Source organism: Nerophis ophidion, linkage group LG19 (genome assembly GCF_033978795.1).
Source record: "Nerophis ophidion isolate RoL-2023_Sa linkage group LG19, RoL_Noph_v1.0, whole genome shotgun sequence".
Lineage (NCBI taxonomy): Eukaryota > Metazoa > Chordata > Actinopteri > Syngnathiformes > Syngnathidae > Nerophis > Nerophis ophidion.
The window spans coordinates 19,736,122-19,762,150 of record NC_084629.1 but is presented as its reverse complement, the minus strand read 5'-3'; the positions used below and the strand labels follow the sequence as shown (position 1 = coordinate 19,762,150).

The 26,029-nt window shown below is 38.2% G+C and overlaps 1 protein-coding gene across 1 annotated transcript in view; it reads right to left on the bottom strand.

Annotated features, from left to right (window-relative positions):
* Positions 1-25,065, bottom strand: part of LOC133538133 (telomere-associated protein RIF1-like) — a 47,054-nt gene extending 21,989 nt beyond the window's left edge. The window contains exons 1-14 of the mRNA XM_061879474.1: positions 24,892-25,065; positions 20,686-20,822; positions 15,504-15,582; positions 15,339-15,435; positions 15,142-15,272; positions 14,823-14,917; positions 11,447-11,636; positions 11,271-11,363; positions 8,527-8,665; positions 8,282-8,433; positions 8,088-8,190; positions 2,090-2,251; positions 644-754; positions 497-559 (exon numbers count right to left, since the gene is read on the bottom strand). Of these exons, the coding sequence (XP_061735458.1) occupies positions 497-559; positions 644-754; positions 2,090-2,251; positions 8,088-8,190; positions 8,282-8,433; positions 8,527-8,665; positions 11,271-11,363; positions 11,447-11,636; positions 14,823-14,917; positions 15,142-15,272; positions 15,339-15,435; positions 15,504-15,582; positions 20,686-20,801 (1,531 nt within the window). The 5' untranslated portion in view covers positions 20,802-20,822; positions 24,892-25,065. The remainder of the gene's footprint in view (positions 1-496; positions 560-643; positions 755-2,089; positions 2,252-8,087; positions 8,191-8,281; positions 8,434-8,526; positions 8,666-11,270; positions 11,364-11,446; positions 11,637-14,822; positions 14,918-15,141; positions 15,273-15,338; positions 15,436-15,503; positions 15,583-20,685; positions 20,823-24,891) is intronic.
* Positions 25,066-26,029: the final 964 nt, after the last annotated feature.

Below are 26,029 nucleotides of genomic sequence, written 5' to 3'. Positions count from 1 at the left end.
TTAGAACCCTCCTTGAAGTGCAGCAACCACGGAAACATTTACACTGAAATATTCACAGAACATCGTCCTGGCTTATCACAATCCTCTCATTTATAAATGTTGCAATAAAAAAAATATGTTATCAGAAACAATATTTATTAAAACACACAAAAAAACGACAATTGGTACGATATAGTACCAAGAATTGGTTGAAATTACCCATCACTATAAACAAGATGATCGGTAGAGATAGGATATTTCCAGCTTCATCGCTGAAAATGTATGTACATGCTGTTTTTTATGTTTTAAATATACTTGCAGAAATTGCACACAAACATGCTTAAAAATCGCACACAAAATTGTTTCTTTTGTCGTGAGTGTTAAATTTTGTGTTAAATTTTGAGGGGAAAAATGAATTGAAACCATTTTTCTTTTTTTAAAAAGGCTGTAACTTAACAAAATGAATCAACAAGTGTATACTTCCCCAGACACACCAAACTGATGTGTGGGAACTTACCAGACTCAGTGGATAAGCTGACAAAATGGACAAGATGATTCCATAGAAGTGCCAAAAGTGACTCTGCAAAAAAAGGAAGTAAAAGATGTTGACTAAAAAAAAACATGAGTTTTTTTTCAGGTACATTTCATCTTTTATTTAGTGCACCTGGAGCTTCCTTGCCGACGTTGCTGAATCCATCTTTGATGCTGGAGATGAGCACAGCAGCATGTTTGCTGAAGGAACAGGCAGCGCTCAAGAGAGAATGTTTTAAAGGTTCTAGAAGAAAAACAAGGATTTCAGCTAAAAACTTTGTATTGCCTTCGACTTCCATCAAAGTTACAACTAAAATCTCTATCTAATGAACCACATGGTCGTCGGGTGCTAGGTCTACTGCCCAAAACATTGGCTGTGGCAATAGGCAACTTACCGATGTAATTTTTTTATTTGATGGAGTGGCGTCATTTTATTGGACAAAAAGTCTGATTTTATTTTTTTTAAATGTCCATACTACGGCCCGCCAGCCTCTTCAATTTGGCCCGCGAGACGTCATGGGTTGAACAAAGCATTGCACCGCCGAGTGCTTTCAAATTAATATTACATAACAGGCAGGATTTTTAAACAATTTGGTACTTTTTCCTCCTTTTCCTCCATTTTTCCCCCACTTTCGCTGGTTCACTTCTGGGTGCCTTTTGGTCATTCCCGGTGTTCCTGCGGCTCGTGCAGCTCGCTGCGGGACTTCTGGATTTGAATGCTACATATTTGCTACCATCATGTGGACAATGAAAGTAAATTAGATCAATGACCCTTGAAAGTACTTTAAAATAACAGCTCAGCTTGTCGTTATGACGTAATACAAACAAACTTCCAAAAGACGACGTGCTTGAAGCTGTAATTATATTATTTAAAAAAAAAAAAAAGCCTCAAGTTGCAACCATTGTTCGTATATTAATGTTACATGGAAGATGTCGTTCACAACAACACAAGCAGATGAGATGTGTTGAGGATGTATGGATTGTTCTTGCTAGGTTTAACTTTGTAGTTAAGTTGCGGTTTTAAGTGGCCGTCTTGACATTGATTGTTTAGTTCAGAATAAAGTTCAGGAATAAATGAGTGTTTATTAACAAGTTGGCTTTTTTTTTGCCAATCATGTGATTCCATCCACGGTTATGTGAACGCGGAAATCATGAGTTACTTTTTTGTTGAGTTCAGTGATGATTAATAATTAGGCCTTGTGTCAAATAAAAAATGGCAACCATGGTGACATCGCAAACTTCTCGTAGACATTCTCTTTTTTTCACTGTAACAAGCTCAGAAATTTGCATGCACGTTGCCTGGCCCATTTATCGTTTTTCCCCGATTATTAGAAATTAATAATCGTTAATAGAAATTGAAATTGCTGCGATAAACTTTGATTGATTGATTGATTGATACTTTTATTAGTAGTTTGCACAGTACAGTACATATTCCGTACAATTGACCACTAAATGGTAACACCCGAATAAGTTTTTCAACTTGTTTAAGTCGGGGTCCACGTTAATCAATTCATGGTGCGCACCATGAATCAACTCAGAAGCGCACCGCCACTAAAAGATCAGGACGACCAGCACTCACCGAGAGTCAGCACCAGCTTGTTCTTGGCCGCCGTGGCGACAACCTCGGCTCCCAGGAAGTAGTGCAGCAGCATCTCCAGGCCCAGCAGCTGGATGGAGGGGAAGGCGGAGGGCACCTGCAAGCTGGAGTTCATGCTGAGTCGTAGGCTGCTGTTCAAGCCCGCTGGAAGGAGACACATGAGCATATATTAATGCAGTATGAACAAGAATGTTTTAATGTAGACACAAAATAATCATCATACTGGTGTGATTATATTAATCAAGTGTTCTTTCAAGGCTAAGGCAAACTATTGAGATATATATTCTGTATCGTGACATGGCCTAAAAATATTGAGATATTAAAAAAGGCCATATCACCCAGCCCTAATTTGTATGTGCGTACAACACTTAAGACCTTCAGTAAATCAGTATGTGGAATTAAATTATGTAATGGATTAAGCAAAGAAATCAAATAATCTACTAATATGATCCACTTCAATAAATTATTTAAACTTAGTGTTTACAAAGTACGTAGAAGAAAAACCATGATAAAACATTGTGAATTTATTTCATTCATCCATTAATTTTATAGATAATCGTATTTATCTAACCATATGAAATATAACTTAATTCACTAATTATTATTTATTAATTTTGATGTTATTACTTATGGAGTATATTCAGAATAAATTGAGAAAAGGAAGTGAACAAAAGTTTTCAGCAACTGCTATGTCAAGGAAGAGGGATAGGATTAAACAAGCTCTGCTGCTTCATCCTACTCTTTTTTGAACATGTTGAATAGAAAAACTGGAAATTGTTATTGTATCATGTTGCATGCATTAATGTTCCAAATAAACACAAACACTTCTCAACGTAAAGTTTTTGCTTCATTTTCGTTTGTACTTTAAAACTTAATTGGACTTTATTTTTATTGTACCCTCGTTTGTTCATTTGTTTTAACATAATTGCCTCCATGGACCCCCAGCACATATTTTCCAGATGGAAAAAGAAAGGACTACATGGAGATAGGTTTTATTTTGTGCAATACTAAGAAAATAACACTACATTGTTGTAGTTAAGTGTTTTATGTTAAATAAATTTGCAAAATAATTGGAAACATATTATACAAATAATTGGATATTGTTTTGATGTATTTGATGATCGATCAATAAAGACAAAAAATATGTTTTAACACATCAAAGTACAGAAAATTGGTAGCGGTATTAATTCCCTGGTACCAGGAACTTGGACCGTATGGATTCAAATGTGAACGGTACCCATTCCTATTTGTCGGAGATGTTTTAGAATATGAAGACGATTTTTCTGGCTGGCTGAAAATAACGTCATATTATTAAGACACATAAAAGTACCGAATATTGGTACCGTTGAGTACTAGTAAGGCGCTATACCGGTGTTAAGAGTTAATACAGGTATATTTTAGAAAGTGGTATATATTTGAGAGAATATCGGCATACAGATATCTTTTGATGTGCCTTTTTACAGCAGTTAGTGGCCGGTGCGCCGGGTGGGCACCGTAGCTGAGCAAGGATCCGGCAGGCACAAAGGGTCTACCGTGCATTTCAGTCATCGACGCCCACCACATTTGCCTTCGTGCACAGCCGATGTGCCCGTATCGTAACGCCGTCTGTGTCTCCTCTTTATTGACCAGGGGTAACACGCCGGTGAAAAGATTCAACCGAACAGCCGCTGCAGTGCTAACTGTTAAAGCTAAAAAAATGAAGTGAAACCCTCACTGACGTCACACGTCGCTTGGCAACACACTGCCTTTTAAAAAGGTATACACACGCATGAAACTTCTCTCTATTGCATATGACATTATGAGATAGGCTCCAGCGACCCCCGCAACCCCAAAAGGGATAAGCGGTAGAAAATGGATAGATTAAAAAAGTGAATTTAAAGCAACCAAATATTTTCCCTAGTAATTACATGTAATAAAGAGTAATCATATTAGTAATTAAATAACTTTTTTGGTTAATCAAATCAATCAATCAATGTTTACTTATGTAGCCCTAAATTAAGTACCGAGTAACTATAATTAATTATTGTTTAAAAGTAATTTCAGAACAATGATAATGTGGTGATAAGTTTAAACTAAAGACTTTCTTTAGAATATCGTATAACACGATACAATTACAAAAATACCGGGATATCAGTTTTGGTCCATATTGGTCAGCCCGAAGTATGAAGTATCGATTCGAACATGAACAATACTCATCCATAGCAGGGCTACTGTATCCGACTTGCTCTTGGAACAAACTATTTTGTTTCACTTTTGGATCTTGAATTTTGATCATTATGGTCTTGCCCACGTCCATTCTGTTGCGGGTCCGCCTTGCAGTGAAAAAGCGCTTAATGCTATAATAAGGGAAGTAGTAATAAAGTGAGCCACAAAAAAAATATTCTGTCCTTCCAGAGGAGCCAACAAAGTCGGTCCTGCCTTGATAAACCACTTTATTTCTTGCAGCCAGCAACAAAATAACAGTGATATCATCCCTGGCAAACGCATCACACAACCAGTCCTCTACTTTCCCGGTCCCTGTATCAGCTGATATTTGACACATTTAGCTGCCTGTGGCAAAAATAAAAGCGCTGCGTTTTAGTGTTTAAAGAATAGAAAAATGATCAACAGTTGACATAAATACATCCAAATGAATCACTATCTCTGTTTCAGTCACTTATTTAGTCACTACAGTATTTACAACACAGGAACCACATGGGATAGCCAAATCTATACAGTGTTTACAACATTATAAGTGTTCACTTCACAGCCACAGATGATTCATAAAGTTGACGTTATTTATACATTACTTTGCCTCATTCACACAATAGTTTGGCAATTATTGCTCTGATGGTTCTGAGATGACCAATCCAGACACATTTTTGAGCAGCTCGCATTTTCCTTTTTGTTTCTGCTTTAGTGGATTCTGCCTTGGATTGTATAGCCAATGTCTGTCTCTTTGACTCCATCTCCACTTATAATTGCTCCAAATACAAACAAAAAGCGTACAAACAATGTTTATTCTATTAGCTATCTTCATTTATCTGAATTGCCATTTGTGATTTATAGCATGAAATAACAAATATCTTGCAGTCATGGTGTTAGTTTCAAAATGATTCAACTATTTAATGCCAAAATCCTCGACAGCACACTCTCCTTTCAAGCTCACATAAACAGCATTACCTGGTCTGCTTACTTTCATTTACGGAACATTAATCGTCTTTGCCCATCCCTTACCCCACATACTGCTGCCATATTAGTCCATAGCCTGGTCACCTCTCACCTGGACTATTGCAACTCTCTCCTGTTGGGTCTCCCTCACGAGTCACTTAACAAACTTCAGCTTCTCCAGAACTCTGCAGCCCGGATAATCACCTGAACCCCTTCAATCCAGCGCCCCTGTTCTGCAGCAACTCCACCGGCTACCCATCAAACATCGTATTCACTTTAAAATAATTCTCCTAACTTTCAAAGCCATCCATAACCTCTCTCCATCATATCTCTTTGACCTGATCCATGTCACCACGCCCTCACGTTCCCTAAGATCCTCTTCATCCATCCATCTCACTGTCCCCTTATGGTGGACAGTTTTTCCAGCCACTCTGCCCCACATCTTTGGAACTCATTACCCCCAGACCTTTGCAACGTGGACTCAATATCCCTCTTCAAGTCAAGAATCAAAACACACCTATACCGGACTGCTTATTCTTTGTAATCGTCCTATCTTATCTATCTTTGTTGTTATTATTGTTATTTTTATCCAATTTGATTTTAATGTTTTGATTTTGTACGGTGTCCTTGAGTGCTCAGAAAGGCACCTTATAAATAAAATGTATTATTATTATTAAGATATAAACCGTAGAAATAATGAACAAAATGTCAGCTACTGTCTTGACCTGAGGTGGGTAGTAAAGTGCTACATTCACTTCGTTACATCTACTTGAATAACTTTTGGGATAAATTGTACTTCTAAGAGTAGTTTTTATGCAACATACTTTTACTTGAGTATATTTATAGAGAAGAAACGCTACTTTTACTCCGCTCCATTTATCTACATTCAGCTCGCTACTCACTACTTTTTTTTTTTATCGTTCTGTTAGTTTGTTTTGGTTTTTCAGAGGGACCTACAAAGTAGAATCTGCCTGCGTTTCACCAATCACATGCAGTTACTGGTGACGTTGGACCAATCAAACAGAGCCAGGCGGTCACATGACCAACAAAGGTAGACCCAACTTAAACAAGTTGAAAAACTTATTGGGGTGTTACCATTTAGTGGTCAAATGTACAGAATATATACTGTATTGTGAAATCTACTAATAAAAGTTTCAATAAATCAATCAAAAGTGTAAAGGAAAAAAGACATTTCAACCGTACTTCCCGTCAAAAGCCTAAAGACTGATCGCACAGTTCCTGTCTTCACAATAAAAGTGCCGCGCCGTCGCGCCTTCGCTAACAAAATAAAAGGCTCCGAAAGCCAGCGCAAACAAGCTAGCAAGCTACGGAGTTTGCCGCAAATGTATTTACTGTAAAGTGTATAAAAACGAATATGGAAGCTGGACAAAGAAGATGCATAAAACAAACGACTTTCATTTGGTATTAGACAGAAAGGAGGAACTTTTTTTCTCCTCCATTTGAAAACGTGGACGTTATCAACACTGTACAGTATGATTCCAATCAATGCAAGTCATCAGAATCAGGTAATACACCAACTTATATTCTTGTCTTCATGAAAGATAAGAATCTATATGTTAAACATGCATGTACATTCATTAAAACACCTTTAACATGTGAACAAAAACGGCAAAATAAATAAATATAAATTATATACTGTATATATATATATATATATATATATATATATATATATATATATATATATATATATGTGTTTGTGTGTGTGTATGTATATGTATATATGAGGTACATCACCTCGACTTGGTCATTTATTAAGTAATTGATTAACGTTGCAAAACTTATTGGGGTTTTACCATTTAGTGGTCAATTGTACGGAATATGTACTGTACTGTGCTATCTACTAATACAAGTTTCAATCAATCAATCAATGCCTACTGAGCCAATGGCGCTGTTAAGTTATTGTGGCTCAATGTGCCTTAATTTTTTTTATTTTAATGTATTATTATTTAATATATATTATTGTTTTAGTTGCTTAAGAGATATTCCTGGCTCCGAATTTGCTCATTGCTATTTTTATGTTTTTGTGCAATATTTGTTGCCGTAATCAAACAAACAGGTTACTCCTCAGTTACTCAGTACTTGAGTAGGTTTTTCACAACATACTTTTTACTTTTACTTAAGTAAATATGTGGGTGACTACTCCTTACTTTTATTTGAGTCATAAATCTCTAAAGTAACAGTACTCTTACTTGAGTACAATTTCTGGCTACTCTACCCACCTCTGGTCTTGACCCACCCTATCTTGCCTCCGATTGGCATGTCCATAATGTTTTGCCCCAATCTTAACCAATCGTGACTTATCATAGTAAACAATCAACCAATCATGGATGTTCTTATACGTAAACCAACCAATCATTGATGTTTCCTGTATAATTTGTTCCCTGCCCGTGGAGTTGCTTCGCTACGTAGCTTCCGTTTTTAAATTCTTCATTTATAATGGAAAATGGTAGTTTTTACCACTGGTTTATCAAAACCTGTACTCATTACGGGAAAACCGTAGTTGTTGGCAGGTACGGCAAAGAGATGGATCAAGATTTTAACACACATTGCAGGTCAGAAAAAAATTAAGAAAAAAGGAACATATCTTTAAAATATCTTTACAAAGATAAAAAAAAAAGACTGATTTCCAACTATAAACGGAAAAATCACATGCTAGCTATATTTAGCACTAGAATACCATGGCATCTCTTTGGTGTTCCGCGGGCGGTGGAAACGGACACACTGACTTGAATAAAACCCAGAAAGAGTCAATCGTGCGTGTTGCATTCAGTGGAAATTCAGGGAATGTCATGCTGTGTTGTCCTACCAGTTTTGGGGTGAGCAACGCCATTCTGACCAGCTCCTCTAGCGGGGGTGCCCTGCGCCGAGGAGTCCGATCCAATGGTGTACTGCAGCAGAGGAACCGACACCTGAGAGACAAAGCAAGCATTTTAATTGAAAACTTTTGACCATGAATTTGAAAAAAAAAATAGCTTGAAACCTCAGGTAGAACATATCCACCTGATCAAAGTGAGGGAACAGGTTTGGGCCCAGCTGGACCACCAGGTACCACCACACCTCCACCTTGGTGAGCATCAGCGCCTCCGTCTTGACATTGATGGACATGAGGGGCTGCAAGAGAAGCTTCATGCGCTTGGTGCTGCACAGGATGTCTGGCAGAGCATGGGACAAAAGGCCACGGCTGAAACCCGGAAGACCCAGTCGGAGGCGCTGGAAACCATCGAGAGGAAAAGGTGGTCGCTCACCTGGGTTGAGGGCAAAGTTGTCGATGAGACTTTTCCAGGCGATGAAGGCGATCTTCTTGACGGTGGGAGACGAGCTGCGAAAACCCAGCTCCTCCAGGTGGAGCAGAGAGTTGATGAAGGGACCGCCACGATGTAACATCTGCCCAGCAAACATCACAGGAGGTCTCACTCGCACACAGTTTTTGATTCAACCTTTGACCTCAGCTACCTTCAATATCTTTGACACTGTAGGACCCCCCCCAAAAAAATATGAACAATTCTGTATTCTGGGGCATTGAATCACAAGTGGACTGTTGAGACGGTCTTAGGCCATGTCCCCACCAACACGAAGAGTTTCAAAAACACAAGTGGGGTTAAAACAATGTTCATCCACACAAGTGTAGTTTCAAAAATGTCTGTCTCGATACCAATATTTTGGTACCGGTACCAAAGGTACTTTTCTACATAAAGGAGACCACAAGAAAATGGCATTATTGGCTTTATTTTAACAAACAATCTTAGGGTATATTAAACATATTGTTTCCTACTGCAATTTAGCCCTTAAATAAAATAGTGAACATACTATACAACTTGTCTTTTAGTAGTTAGTAAACAAAGGCTCCTATTTTAGCGGCTGGCATATACAGTAACATATTGTGTTATTTATAATTCTATTATTTTGTCAAAATTATTAGGACAAGAGGTAGAAAATGAATGATTCATCTACTTGTTCATTTACTGTTAATATCTGGTTATTTTATGTTTGAACGTGTTCTATTTACACCTCAGTTAAAATGTAATAATCACTTATTCTTCTCTCTTTTGAAACTTTACTTTAGTTTTGGATGATACCACACATTTAGACACAGATCCGATACAAAGTAGTAACAGGATTTTACATTGGTCATATTCAAAGTCCTCATGTGTTCAGTGACGTATTTCCTGAGTTTATAAACATAAACAGTGGATGTCAGGTGTAGATCCACCCATAGAATTCATGGAGCGCTATCTTTTGTGACGACCGGTGAGCTACTGTATCCTCGAGGGTGTGTAGTAAAGCATGTTTAGCTATTCCTCGTCCTCCAGTGATAATGCCACATGTAAGAAACTTACTTTGTTGCCATGCCATTTGTTGGGCCCCCTTACTGCAAATAATTTGTTTGTGCTGTTTTTAAAGTTATTCTACAATACATATACTGACAAGTGAGGTCCCCACACCCCACCCACACACCTTGTTAAAATCGCCCCAAACCTTTGGGCTGCATATTTTTTTGTGTATAATAAATTTTATTTTATTATTGTTTTAGCATTCATCCCACCTTGTCAAAATCTTCTCAAACTTGTCCGAAATATTTCTGCTGCAAATTTTTAGGGTCCAACTATTATAATTATGTTATTTTGAGTTGGTAATGAAAAACACGTTAATAACAAAAACTATAATACACCCAAAACATTGCAGCAGAAACGAATGGTACAGGTTTTGGGAGATTTTGTCAAGGTGGGCGGGCTGGTTATAAATAATAACACCTTAGCATAAAAACTATAATAGTTAACAGTGTTTCCCCCAGAATATTTGGCAGTTAAGGCGGTGTCTCTCGAGGGGGAAGGGGGCGTTTCTGCCGCAATAGACTACAGACTGTGAAGTAGGCCTGCTTCGTTAAGTAAAAACAAAACAGTCCTAGTTACATGAGATACTAAGTATGTCACTATTTTGACTTAGTAAACTAAAGTCTTAAAAAACTTAAGACTTTAGTTTAGGCGGTGGCTCTTTGTTGTTAAGGCAGCCGCCTTAACAACAAAGCGCTGCGGGAAACCCTAGTTAATAACATCCATCAATCCATTTTCTACCGCTTATTCCCTTCGAGGTCGCGGGGGGTGCTGGTGCCTGTCTCAGCTACAATCGGGTGGAAGGCGGGGTGGACATCAAAATTATAATAACATTTTGGGACAAGTTTGGAGTGATTTTGACAAGGTGTAGGGACCGAATGACGTCAGCAGTCAGAAAAAGTCTTCTAGGATAACTTAAAATCCGTAACATCGCAAACCAAATTTTTTACAACGCAAACGTAGCAGTGTTTTTTTAAGGTTTTCAAATATGTGGGGCAATTTCCCACAGGTCATTAAGCTGAATGTGCAAGTCTAGTCTTATGTTGATTCCTAGAAAGTGTTTATACTGTAAGTATTGTACTTATTACACCCCAGCTGTTTGTGTTGTGCATCATATTAGTTGTAATTCCCATTACCAAATTTGGAGGTGTTGAAATCGCCGTGTAAAATCGCTAATGCTAATCAGTAGCATCTATACGGTACATCCAATGCACAGTAGCTTCGAGCTAGCGCATTCTGAAAAGCGTAGACTTACTGTAACACTTTCTATCAGGCATGCTGGCTTAGTTGGCATTAGATAATTACCGAGAAGCAGTCTGCTACAAATACGGTTTCTCTTCCAAGTGCTAGCGGCTGCAACCGGACATTACGTCACGTGCAACAAAATGTGTCAGTACAGTTTGATTTTTACGTGAATCGATCCCGGTGGTGCAGACAGAATTTGGTCGTACCAAATACATCACCCATGCCCACAGCTCTTGAGCACTGTGACACATGGTCAGATATACAAAATTAATAGGGTTCTTGCTAGGACAAGCTGATAATCCTTGAAAGTGCAAATATTTAAAAAGTACTGCTGGCCCTGAGAAGGTTTGCGCACGATAAATTGTACGTGATGACAAAAACCAATGGCGTTGTTGCTGAAAATTAACACTTACCTTGCCAAGAAGTTTGACAAACAACGACCAGAGCTTCAGGACGTTCGTTTCATTCTTTGATATGAAAAGCTTCTGCAACTCCGGGATCAGCTTCTGTGAGGATAAAAAGCATGTCAATTACATCTGCATAACCGTCATCTTAAAATTGCCCAAAAGTCCGAGGTTAGGCACCGCACCGTGGACATGAGAGGCTCCATGACGGCGGCCACCTCCATCTGCTTTTGGAGGAGCAGCGGCAGGCTCATCTCCATGGCGGCCGCTGCCCGCAGACGCACTTTGGGGGCGGAGTGCACCACCAGGGGGATGACAAGCTTGGCCCAGCACACCGTGGCTTCGCCCATCTGCACAGGGACCTGGTCCAGCAGCCTGGGAGCATCCAAGCAAACAACACAATAAACAAAGACAAACTAAAAAAGTTTGCAACCGGTGGCTCAGTTTGATCTGATTTTTTAAATAATTTCACGTAAAATATTTTTTAAAAATTTTACATCATATATTGCCTAAATGGCAACCGAAACCTTCGAGCGAACCATCAATTTATCAAAATGCATACACCAAAATTCTAATTAATCAGGTCCTGCAGAGAGCTACCAAAACCATATGTACCACATCAAACTCGTTTATCACTGTTAATTGATATCAGGGAAAAGCAAGCCCAAATAAGCAACCATGTGTCTAAAAACAAGCCTAAAAAAAACAACAACCCCGCGATCCAAAAAGAACAAAGGTCACTGGTAATGCAGAAATGGCAACGCAACCCGCAGCGACAATGGATGGAAATAACTTTGGTCTTGTGGCGAGAGCGACCTGCCAGGGCTTTCAAGCTAAACTCAGATACTCAATATAAATTTTTCTTTGTCCATTTATGCTTTCTATTTGTTTTTCCATCACTACAGTATGGACTTAGGAAAACACAGGACGCAAACACGCGATTAACAATAAATACTGCCATTAAATTAATCTTTTGCGAACTTATTGTTTTAACTTTGTCAGCTCTAATTATTACACTAATATATGTATATTTTTTCCCCTGCCAACTTATGGACCACACTGTTCAGGTATTGACGAATCCCACTGGGTGTGAGTTTTCCTTACCCTTATGTGGGCCTACCGAGGATGTTGTAGTGGTTTGTGTTGTGGTTTATGCAGCCCTTTGAGACACTAGTGATTTAGGGCTATATAAGTAAACATTGATTGATGACTAAGTATGTAATGGTATAAAACATTTCATATTACTTGGATTTTACCGATGTCACGTCCGGTCCATTAAATATGTGTGGTGGTCAAGCTAGCTCTATTCTCAATAGGTACTAGGCGCGAATTTAGCAAAGAAAAAAGTGCCCAACGCTTGGGTTGTATTCGGCTGTACGATTCCAGTTTATAAAGAGGTAATGAAAAAGGGCAGGAGTGCGAGATTTTACAGAATAACAAGAAAAGCAGCTCACACTCCAGTGCAAGGGAGCAGAGTCGAAGAATGCACAAATTTGCAGTGGTCACTTCGTAAAAGGTTTATATTATATATTATATATATATATATATATATATATATCACTTCTGGGAAGAAGTCACTTGTCAGAATACAAGCAATAGGGCTGGGTGATACGGCTGAAAACTGAATCACAATTTGAGTGTTTTATTTATCGTGATACATGCTTCATAGAGTGTAAAAAAATAGCGCAAATGTAAACAGAAAAACCTGAGAACTACTACTTTCTGCAGGTTTGGTGCCAGGAAGTTACAGCTGTGCTCTAAGGGTGAGTGTGACGAAGTTGCTGTGTAGGACCAGTGCCTTGCATTATTTACTACATTGGCGTGACTACGGTCCGTTTAAGAATCCATAAAACTGCCGTACAGGTGACTTTTCCTCTTTTGTCCACAATTTCTTCATTTTGACTTTCTCTTCAGACTCCATGCAAAGAATCAAACGCAAGACAACAAGATGGCGCAACCAATCTTGATAGTTGATACGGTCACGTAATTGGCTGTTAGCACGTCAGGCCCACTGATCAGTGCTCTCTTCCTGCGTTGCTCGGTTACTGGAAAGCAAGTGCATTTTGTTCATGCAACAAACCTTGCTTTGCAACTTCCGCTTTCTTCCGGCAAACAGGAAAATATTTCAGTGGCCTTGTGGTTAGTGTCGGCCCTAAAACTGGGAGGTTGTGAGTTCAAAACACGGCCGAGTCATACCAAAGACTACAAAAAATGGGACCCATTACCCTCCCTGCTTGGCACTCAGCATCAAGGGATGGAATAGGGGGTTAAATCACCAAATGATTCCTAAGCGCGGCCCACGCAGCTGCTTACTGCTCCCCTCACCTCCAAGGGGGTAAGTAAGGGGATGGGTCAAATGCAAAGGACAAATTTCACCACACCTAGTGTGCGTGTCTATCATTGGTACTTTAACTTTAATTTTCAAACGTTTTATCCAAACGCATTTTTTATTGATATTAATTACGTGTCTGCTACGACATATATTGATATCGTTTTATCGCCCAGCCCTACCTTCTTCTACCAGGAAATGAACAGCATCACCAGTGTAGTTGTTTATGGAACTGACGTCATAACGTTTTTGCCATCATTTGTTTAAAATGGTAGTACTAACCGTCAGGACTTTTCACACAATTTATCATCAAAGACAAGTAATCGTTAGATCTCTAATTGTGACTACATGTCGAGGGGGGCATGGTCTGCACGCCGGCTGCGGAATGGGGTGTGTAAGGACCGGCTTTGAAGCACTGCTGGCAGGTCATTGGATTGCTCCAGCTGTGGCTGATCATCCAATCAGCTGTCATGCTTATCAGCAACGACCGGGGCCACGGAACCGCAGTTCAGGCAGACCTTGCACCAGACATGCTGGACAACGCTTGAGAGCCGAAGGAAACGCCAAACACGACAAGACTGAAAAGTTGCGGAGCAGAGCGCTGTCGCGGCGTGTTTACACAGCAGGAAAAGACCGGAAAGTTGCGGAGCAGAGAACTGTCACGGCGTGCATGTACAACAATAAAACACTGTTAAAACCAGACTCCAGTGAAGGTCTGTCTGTGTCAGGGGAACCCACAAGAGAGGAACCACCACAGTGACCATCCTTAATGGATTTTTGTTTTTGTATCAGTCCTTACTAAATGTTGAAATTTAATAAATATACACGATGACCATTGGAGAGGGTACAGTTAGTGTTTAAAAAATAAAAAAATGTTAATTTTTTTATACACTAACAGTACTCTCTTTAATGCTCATCATGTATGTATGTATATATATATATATATATATGTATATATATATACACACACACATATACACATACATATATATATACATATATATATATATATATATATATATACACACACACACACACACACACACACACACATATATATATATATATACATACACATACACATACATACACACACATATATACACGTATATATACACAGACACATATACATGCGCACACACACACACACACACACACACACACACACACACACACACACACACACACACTACAGTTAAGTGTTTTAAAAGGGCCTTGTTACGACATGTTACCTAATGATCACGTTCAAAGCCTCATGTTCCATCACCACAGACTGGACGTCGCCTTTGCTCCAAATACTCTCCAGTGTCGCCAGGATAGACGGGACCTGAAACAAAGGGCAAAGGTCGGGTAAGAACCTCTGCGCTGTGCGACCGAAAAGACGGACCGGCATGAATTGATTAACGTGGACCCCGATTTAAACAAGTTGAAAAACTTATTTGGGTCTTACCATTTAGTGGTCAATTGTACGGAATATGTACTGTACTGTGCAATCTACTAATAAAAGTCTCAATCAATTAATCAATCAAGCCTCTGGTCTGGCGCGCTCACTTTTTTGCCCACCACATCGGTGGGGAAGCTTTGTTTGGAGATGACCCACAATGCCCGGGTGCAGGTGTTCTTCTCCGTAGAATTGGAAACCACCGAGCAAAGTGCGGACAGGATATCGGCGGCCAAGGTTTCTGGAAAATGTGAGTGCTGATTTATTCAAATCGGTGACATAAAAATAAAAATAAAAATCAACATACCAGAAACTTGCGAGACGACGTGCGAATGGTAGAGACAAAACCCCAACGCCTGCAGGGCCGCTTGGCTCAGCTCGGCGTGTGGGCTGCTGACGTGGGCCTGAGGAGGCCGAGACGAGGCGTTATGACGGTGATGTCGCCGCGCCCTATGAAAAACTCAAAACTCACCAAGATGGCCGCACCCAGACGGGAAAAGTACTTTTCAACTGCTGGGAGAAACTGGCGACCTTCCTCTCCACTGAGGCGGCTGCAAAATTGGGGGTAAAAATCAATTAAAAAACTAAATAAAAATCTAAAATAATTGAATAAATTCTTCATTATTTATTTTTTTATACAGTCAGATTAAACAGGCCTTACCCTTCACTGGGTGGCGCTGTGACTAATTTAGAACGTGGCCTACACACTTTTTCAAGGCCACATCTTCTTCATACCTACAAATGTTTAGTAATTATGATCAATGGAGCTGAGTACCAGGTTTAAAACAAGGGTCTTCAACGTCTTCCAGGACAAAGACCCCCAGACTGATGAAGAGAGCCAAAGAATACATTATGGTGTCGCTAGCTAGCGGCTACTGCCCAGCTTGTCCTGCTGGCTGGCAGCTAGAGGGCCAATTGCTAGCAATCTTAAATGCTAATATTAGTATAACTATTAGGGGATGTCAAAGAAAATCGGTTTTCGAATTAATCGATTTCAAAAAATCAAAATTCCATTTGAAATATAGATGTATACATTTTTATTTTTTTTAAATATGTCCTGTCCTGCCAGGCAAATCATATTGTTGATGTAGATGTCCATATTTGCTCTACAGATTTACTCTAGAAAAGAGAAGTATTGGATTCTTTTCTTGTTGCCTTATTTGTATTTGACTTTATTAAATGTTTGGGTAGAATGTTATGAAAACCAGTTTTCTTTTAAGTAACATTAATAATTACCAGAACTGTTCATCTATTTTTGGAGAAATGTAGTTAGTCATAGAACTGGTATCAAATGTTATTTAAAAAAACAAGTATTTATTTTGAATCGAGAAACAATTCTGATTTGAATCGTTATCTCCAAGATCCAAATCGTGTGGTGCCCAAAGATTTGTAGCTCTAATAACAATTAATGTTTTCATTTTAAACCTGCAGGGTACAGTGAGTAGCGTGACCATGCAAATGGCATTTATAATCTACACTACAGAGTGTTGGATTAATGGTAACGTAAATATCATATATGACAAAAGATGCACAGGGAATTAATATATAAAGTTTCACCAATCAAAAATGTCACAATCCTCTTGCAAGATCTCTGTGGACTGCCTCGGGATTGCAGACCCCGTGTTGAAGAGCACCGGTTTACATTTTTGTGGCGAATCGTCCGATTGACTTTCAAAGTTTGTCGCCAAGCCCCGCCCGCATCCTGTGGCGTGGGCTAAAACTTGTCGCACTCTGTCACCATCCATCATTCTGGGACACCTGGTTTTGATTTGGGCTCATTTGGTCAAAGTCCCCAACGGTGAAGTACGACCCGATTTGTCCCCAAAAGACAACTTGTGAACATGGCTTTTTGAGACTTGATGTGTGAGTCATGTTATGTTTCACAACTCCGCCAACTGGAATTTCTTTTAAACCGAAAAAGGGGGCGCTACTCCATAAGATGTTAGGATTAGTCCAGCCCTGAAAATTACATTTTTTACTGGGCCCAACTTTGAGGACTTTTCATGCAAGCGAAAGCCTAAAAAAAGCGAGGAAACCAGTAGAATATTAACTTTAAAAAATCCAACACAAACTTTGATGGGCTTGTTGTCTGTGCTGTGAACCTCTAGCCCAGGGTTAAATAAAGCTAAAAGGCAAGGATAAAACTTTAACATACAAACGTTAGCTTGTTTGCAGTCAACATACTTGCAAGATGGAGCCATCTTTCAAAACCCATACATTTTAGATTTAACTGATCAAAATTAGCTACAATGATAGCATAAAACATTAACATGCTAATAGTAGCATGCTAACATAAGATAAGTACAGTAAGAATACTTCTAAGATGGCACCCACTATTAAAATCCATGATTTTAAGGGTTAAACCATTCCTTCTCAAATAGTGGCAGGGGGTGTTGTTTCCTTTAGTATTAAAATGCTTACAATGCTATGCAGAGGTATAGTTATAACAATTATATTACACAAATTATACTATTCATAGGCATGGTGGAGAGTGGGGGGGCGAGAAATATTTTTTTCTTCCTGCGAGGGTCGTAACAGAAAATATTTGAGAAGCACAAGGTTAAACATTCAAAATTAGGTAGAATATCAGTTTTTCATTTTAGATTGCTAATGTTAGCATGCAAACATAAGAGAAGTATAAGAAACATACTTCTAAGATGGCGCCAGGTATAAAAATCCATGATTTTTAGGGTTAAACATACACAATTAGCTAAAATGCTAGAATAATAGGATAGTATGTTAATGTTATCATGCTAACATACGAGAAGTTCAGTAAGCATACTTTTAAGATGGCGCCAAGTATCAAAATCCATAATTTTTAGGGTTAAACATACAAAATTAGCTAAAATGCCATAATATTAGGATAGTATGCTAATGTTAGCATGATAACATAAGATAATTTAACATACTTTAAAGATTGTGCCAAGTATGAAAAAGTTAACATAAAATGTTAAGATGCTAATGTTTGCATGCTCACTTTAACATATAATAAAGAGTTAACATGCTTGCAAGATGGAGACAAGTCTCAAAATCCATGTATTTCAGGTACAAATGATAAAAAATAGCTGAAATGCCAGGGCTAGCAAAAAACATTAACATGCTAACATTAGCATGATAACTTAAGAAAAGTTGACATACCTATAGTGGGCACTGTCACGCCAAATGTCTTCCCCCCTGCAAAAACCTTCCCCCCTATTTACTTTCGGGGTCATGATTAATATAGACGTTTTGTTAACGCTATATTATAAAAATATAACGCTATATTATAAAAATACAGACGTTTTGTTAACGCTATATTATAATTTAAAAAATAAATAAAAAAATAAATTAAAAAAATTTACAAACACAAGCTATGGGATGACATAAGAGGAAACGTGAGGAAACGTGACCCCGGAAGTAAATGCGTCATCCCATAGCTTGTGTTTGTATTTTTTTTTTTTTTTTATAATATAGCGTTAAAGGGGAACATTATCACAATTCCAAAAGGGTTAAAAACAATAAAAATCAGTTCCCAGTGGCTTTTTGTATTTTTTGAAGTTTTTTTCAAAATTTTACCGGTCCCGGAATATCCCTAAATAAAGCTTTAAAGTGCCTTATTTTCGCTATCTTCGAAACCACTATCCATTTCCCTGTGACGTCATACAGGGCTGCCAATACAAACAACATGGCGGTTACCACAGCAAGATATAGCGACATTAGCTCGGATTCAGACACGGATTTCAGCGTCTTAAGCGATTCAACAGATTACGCATGTATTGAAACAGATGGTCCGAGTATGGAGTCAGATAGCGAAAACGAAATTGAAGAAGAAATTGAAGCTATTGAGCGAATAGCTATTGACGCTATTCGGCCATAGCGTGGGTGTACCTAATGAAGTGGCCCATATCAAGGCTGCCTTATTAGCATCGCCGGTAAAATGTGCAGACCAAACGATCAGGACTTTCGCATCTTGTGACACTGGAGCAACTTAAATCCGTCGATTGGTAAGTGTTTGTTTCGCATTAAATGTGGGTATCTAGTTTCAAATGTACATACAGCTAGCGTAAATAGCATGTTAGCATCGATTAGCGTAGCATCCATCCATCCATTTTCTACCGCTTATTCCCTTTCGGGGTCGCGGGGGGCGCTGGCGCCTATCTCAGCTACAATCGGGCGGAAGGCGGGGTACACCCTGGACAAGTCGCCACCTCATCGCAGGGCCAACACAGATAGACAGACAACATTCACACTCCCATTCACACACTAGGGCCAATTTAGTGTGTTAGCAACAATTAGCTGGCAGTCATGCCGTGACCAAATATGTCTGATTAGCACATAAGTCAACAACATCAACAAAACTCACGTTTGTGATTTCGTTGACTTAATCGTTGCAAATGCATCTGCAGGTTATCCATACATCTCTATGCCATGTCTGTCTTAGCATCGCCGGTCAAATGTGAAGACACTTTGGTAGATTCAATGGGGTCTGGCGGCAGATTTCTTGCCAGTGGTGCAACTTGAATCCCTCCCTGTTAGTGTCGTTACACCCTCCGACAACACACCGACGAGGCATGATGTCTCCAAGGTTCCAAAAAAATAGTCGAAAAAACGGAAAATAACAGAGCTGAGACCCGGTGTTTGTAATGTGAAAATGAATATAGCGGGTGTGTTACCTCGGTGACGTCACGTTCTGACGTCATCGCCAAAAGACCGATAAACAGAAAGGCGTTTAATTTGGCAAAATTCACCCATTTAGAGTTCGGAAATCGGTTAAAAAAATACATGGTCTTTTATCTGCAACATCAAGGTATATATTGACGCTTGCATAGGTTTAGTGATAATGTTAACAGAACGTCTGTATTAATAATGAGCCCGGTAGTAAATGGGGGGGGGGGGGTTGTAGGGGGGGAGAAATTTGGCGTGACAGCACCAAGTATCGAAAGTTGTGGATTTTTTTAGGCTTATACAAATACATTGTACAAAAATGCTGGCATAAAGAAACAGCATGCTAACATTACAGAAGTTAGCATACTTTTAAGATGGCGCCAAGTATCAAAATCAATGGTTTTTAGGCTTTAACATACAAATGTAGCAAAAATACGACTATAAAGCGTTGGTTTGCTAGCACGTGACCAGATAGGAGAAAATACTAAAAGTGGCAAAGCAGTTCTTTAATGTATCCATATATTTTTATATAGGTAAAATGGGAAAAAATAGTAAAATGCTCAGTTAGCATGCTCACACCTAGCAAGATAGCATGTCCTGAATGTACTGTTCATTTGCACATTGGAACAGTTTAAATCGCTTGAAAAATGAGGAAACCGAGAAGAGGTAATGCTACCTCATTCTACTATTGTCCTATTGCAAGGGTGCTTACCTAATCAATAGGGCCAAGTGTACCTAATCAATGGGCCCATTGAATCTTTTCCCTTTATAGCATTGCCATTGCAACACTAAACCATCCAAAAATTAAGTAATGTAAGCGCCGGTGAGACCTTTCCAACGATACGTTGGGGTTCTTTGGCCAGTTCCATAAAGTCCAAGCAACTTTAATATGGGCTGCTGGCATCGCAGCAGGCCCTTACATAACTACAATGATGTCTTTCTGCTCAGCCCATAATGGTGGAATCATCACTACTGAAAAAAGCAGTGACGGTTGGAAATATGAGGCCTACTTGGCGATGGTGAGATAGGCATCGGTCTGTTCAGGGCGTCCAGCGGCGCCGTCCTCCAGACACTCCAGCAGCGGGACGATGCTGAAGGCGCTGGGAGGCTCTGCCGACGCCATCATCGTTACTCAACGTTGCACAGCCTTTGGGAGGAGGAAGGAAGACGAAAACACATGACAACATCGTAGAGCTGTGGAACTCCTGAATTCAAACACGTGTAAAATTTTGGGGAAAAAACAACATTAAAGTTGCTCTTTTTTTTCTCCTTTGGCTTGATTGTGATGTTGGCCCGGGAAAATGTGATGATAACCTTGGATGAGCAAACAGAACCTATTAGGATGTAGTTCACTTTATTGGCCAACTTACTGTATTAGTTGTATAACTATATACACTATCATACACCTGTGTTTTACATTTTACACACATGTGCAGCTTGGATAGGCTCCAGCCCCCGTGGAACCCCAAAAGGGACAAGTGGTAAAAAAGGGATGGATATTTATATTTCAAGTATTATTCTTTAATAGGGGTGTGGCCAAACAAAACAGCATTTGGACCTTACATCATCCCGACCATTTTACACTAGCCTTGCAATGCTACACATAAGGGCTGCAGCTACCAAGTATTTTAGTAATCAAGTTATCCATTGATTAGTTGGTTTAATTCAGGGCTGTCCGAACTTATTGACTTTGAGGCCGCAATAGACTAAAAAAAATACATATTTTTATATTTATATATATATAAATATATATATATATATATATATATATATATATATATATATATATATATATATATATACACACACATACATTCATACATATATCAAATTGATATAATGGGAAATATACTGTAGAAGGATATTTAATTATGTGAAAGTTCGATTTCTACCTTGTATACTTCCATGACCTCAGTTTTGTGTCCAATCAGAAATATCAAGCAGCCAAAATGCGCCAAAAATGTATAAGTGTGGAGTGTTTTGAATTTTTCCCATCCTGCTTTGTAATGAATTTAAATGTGTGTAATTTGGCATTTTGTTAAGGTGCAATGACGTTTGTTTTTTTTGTTTTTTTACAATGTTCACACAGTTCAGTGAGCAGATTGTGTTGTGTGTCACCATGTCAGTTGACTTTTTGTGTTGGTTAGATTGTCTTTTTTCACACCATACTAGAGAAGGTTGTTCGCATTGGGTGATATGACTAAATACTGAGCACACTTACATTTAAAGCATAATTAAAGGTCATTCACCTAATACAACACACTAAATAGCCTGTGGGCCTATCTTAGGGAAAATAGGTAAAGATCGATGTACTTGTCATAACTGTCATTACCATTAATTTTCCTTTTTATATTTACCTTCTATTGAACTTTTTTTTTAATCTACTATTTAGTCAATTATTATTCATTATTTTTACCTTCTTTTAATCTTTTATTAACCTTTTGTTATCTCTAACTTTTAAATGTTTCAATCTTTTATTTAACTTATTTGTCCAACATTTATATTCTATATTTCTTTATTCCCTTTCATTTATCTCTTATTTACTTTCTTTGACTGTCTTTTACCTAGTTCATTATCATTTTATTTACCTATTTTACCTTCTATTTCACTTTTTGATTACTACTTCTACCAACTATATACCTTTTGTTTTTTTTCATTTTGTTTACTTTATTTTGCCTTAATCTATCTTTTCCCCACCTTCCTGTACCTTGACTTTACTTCTATTACCTTATTTTATCTTATATATATCTTTTACTTTCTATTGAACTTGTTTTAGCTACTATTTAGTGAATTGTTAATCATTATTTTTACCTTCTTTTAACCTTTTATTAGCCTCCTTTTATCTTCTCTTTAACTTATTTTACATTTTTCGATCTTTTATTTGACCTATTTGGCCAAAATTAAATTCTATATTTATTTTTTATCCTTCATTTACCATCTATTTATTTTATTTGGCTGTCTTTTACATGAACTTTATTTCATTAGCATTTTATTTACCTGAATTTCCCCCAGAGATCAATAAAGTATTTTCTATTTTATTGTACCTTTTATTTAACCTTTTGATTACTACACCCATCTACTTTTTACTATTTGTTTTTTTTTGCATTTTATTAACCTCCTTTTATCTTCTCTTTAACTTTTTTCCATTTTTCAATCTTTTATTTGACCTGTTTGGCCAAATTAAATTCTATATTTATTTTTTATATTTACTACGTATTTATTTTATTTGGCTGTCTTTTACCTTAATTTTGTTTCATTAGCATTTTATTTACCTATTTTACCTTCTATTTAACCTTTTGATTACCATACCTACCATTTGTTTTTTTGCATTTTATTTACCTTATTTTACCTCTACCTTTTTCCCACCTTCGTATACCTTGAATTTAATTATATTACCTTATTTTATGTTATAGTTACCTTTTACCTTATATTGAACTTGTTTTACCTTCTTTTGTGTGGTCTGGATTTTTGAAATGTTTATTAGATGCACGATTTATTGAAGCAACATGATATGAATCAACACTTTATGCTGATCAAATTCATCAATTTAATCAATTAATCATTGCAGCCTTACTTACACTTGTATACTTTAAAGGCCTACAGAAAGCCACTACTACCGACCACGCAGTCTGATAGTTTATATATCAATGATGAAATCTTAACATTGCAACACATGCCAATACGGCCTTTTTAGTTTACTAAATTGCAATTTTAAATTTCCCGCGAGGTATCCTATTGAAAATGTCGCGAAATGATGACACTTATGTTGACGCGTGCTTGTGACGTTATTGTTTGGAGCGGACATTTCTGCCTAGCACCACTCTCGGCCAAAAACAGTCTGCTTTAATCACATAATTACATAGTATTTAGGACATCTGTGTTGCTGAATCTTTTGCATATTGTTCAATTAATAATGGCGACTATAAAGAAGAATGCTGTTGGTGGAAAGCGGTGGATTGCAGTTGCCTTTAGCAACCGAAACACAGCCAGTGTTTCTTTGTGTGTTGTGAAACTAACACAGAGCGGTCAAGTGAACATGTTTCTCTACCAGCAAGTTTTGGATGGGAAAATTGTGATATTAAGTCAGCTCTTACGGGAGACTTGAGCGGATTATGCGACCTCCCCCTGCAGCTGTCAAAAACGCAGCTGTGATCTTGGCTCCTCCATTGGCTTCTCTCAAAAACACTGGCGGTCACCGCAGCCCACCAACTTTCAGGTATGACTTTATAATCTCACTAAAACACCATTAACACAATAAGCAGATAAGGGATTTTCCAGAATTATCCTAGTAAATGTGTCTTCTAACATCTGAATCACACAAACTGCCGTCGCCTTTTTTTTTTTGTTAGTGCTTCACTCTAACTTTCCTCATCCACGAATCTTTCATCCTCGCTCAAATTAATGGGGAAATCGTCGCTTTCTCGGTCCAAATCGCTCTTGCTGCTGGTGGCTATGATTATAAACAACGTGAGGATGTGAGGAGCCCTACAACCCGTGAAGTCGCACGCACATCGTCTGCTACTTCCGGTAAAGGCAAGGCAACCAAAAGTTGCGAACTTTATCGTTGCTGTTCTCTACTAAATCTTTTCATCAAAAATATGGCAATATCGCGAAATGATCAAGTATGAAACATAGAATGGACCTGCTATTCCCATTTAAATAAGAAAATCTCATTTCAGTAGGCCTTTAACAATGTTACCTAAAAGGGGAAAGTTTGACCCTGGAATAGACTATTTCCATTCCCATTGTTTCGTATGGGGAGATTCAAATATAGAAACTGACTCAGAGGACAAATAATACAACTTTCACATGAGAAGTATCAAAACATATAACAGGTATAAAAAAAGTAAGATGGATAATGAGTGCGATTATAGGTAAACAGCTAATGCTAACACGCCACACCATTAGCAGCTCAGTTATGTCATCACGGAGACAAATATCAGTGCTTGACAAGACACTTTTCTTACGTGGATTATGGTTGCTTACAAACACTTGCCACACATTTTAGAATCTGGCAAGCATGTTACCCAGTTAACTAGCAAGGTAGCATAGCTAGCAAGCGCGCAGCGAACACGCGTGTGCTAAGCTAACAGCTACTGGCTAACATATATTAATGTTTATTGGGACATAAAATACACGATAATTAGATAATAATGCAAGCATTTAATTTAGCGTCAGACAGTCCCACGCACACACGAAACTCCTCACAAGCTCACCTGGCGGTCCGCAGAGATGACGCACTATTCGAAGCAGAAAACCGAGAAGGGGACGAACACGACTAAAGTGTCCGCCTATCGAGCTCAGCACCCCGGCTTGCTCTCGGCACGACACCCTGCCCTTTTTGCTTTTGTGTTTGGAAACACTTGTGCCTTGAGCTTTCGTCCCGCGAAATAGCTGGCGCCAAACCTCTCGGAGACGTCAAATCACCTTTGACCCCACTGACGTCAAATCCGGCCCAGCCCCCATTTTGACCTTATAAGGAGCACGATGACTACAGAATTTACAGCAAAAGTGAGAATAATAGATGAAAAAAGTCATGTAAACCGGCGGTCAGAGTATATTTTGGTCATTAAAACAAAACACGATGGGTTTATGAGAAGTTTATGTTGCAACACAAAAAGATACAATTGAAAAACAGAGCCGTGGAAAAGCAATTATTACATCTGAACAAAGGTTTCATATTCTATATTTCGTCTTCGTCTTAAAATAATACAAATAATCAATTAGGTAAAAACGAGAAAAAGGACCAAAAACAGATGTTTTCTCACATTGCGACACCGGAACCGGAAGTTGCTATTTAAGACAACCCCGCGGAAAAGCCTGGAGGGAAAAAAAAACAATGTGGTGTTTTAATTCAAGTACCCGTTAATCAGAGCAAAGCATTTTTGGTTGCAAAAAAAGAGATAAAGAAGTAAAATACAGCACTATGTCATCAGTTTCTGATTTATTCAATGGTATAACAGTGCTAAATATTTCTCATTTGTAGTGGTTGTTCTTGAACCATTTGGAAAAAAATATATAAAAATAACTAAAAACTTGTTGAAAAATAAACAAGTGATTCAATTATAATTAAAGATTTCTACACATAGAAGTAATCATCAGCTTAATGTGCCCTCTTTGGGGATTGTAATAGAAATCCATCTGGATTCATGAACTTCATTCTAAACATTTCTTCACAAAAAAGAAATCTTTAACATCAATATTTATGGAACATGTCCACAAAAAATCTAGCTGTCAACACTGAATATTACATTGTTGCATTTCTTTTCACAGTTTGTGAACTTACATTCATATTTTGTTGAAGTATTATTCAATAAATATATTAAAGGATTTTTGAAATGTTGCTATTTTTAG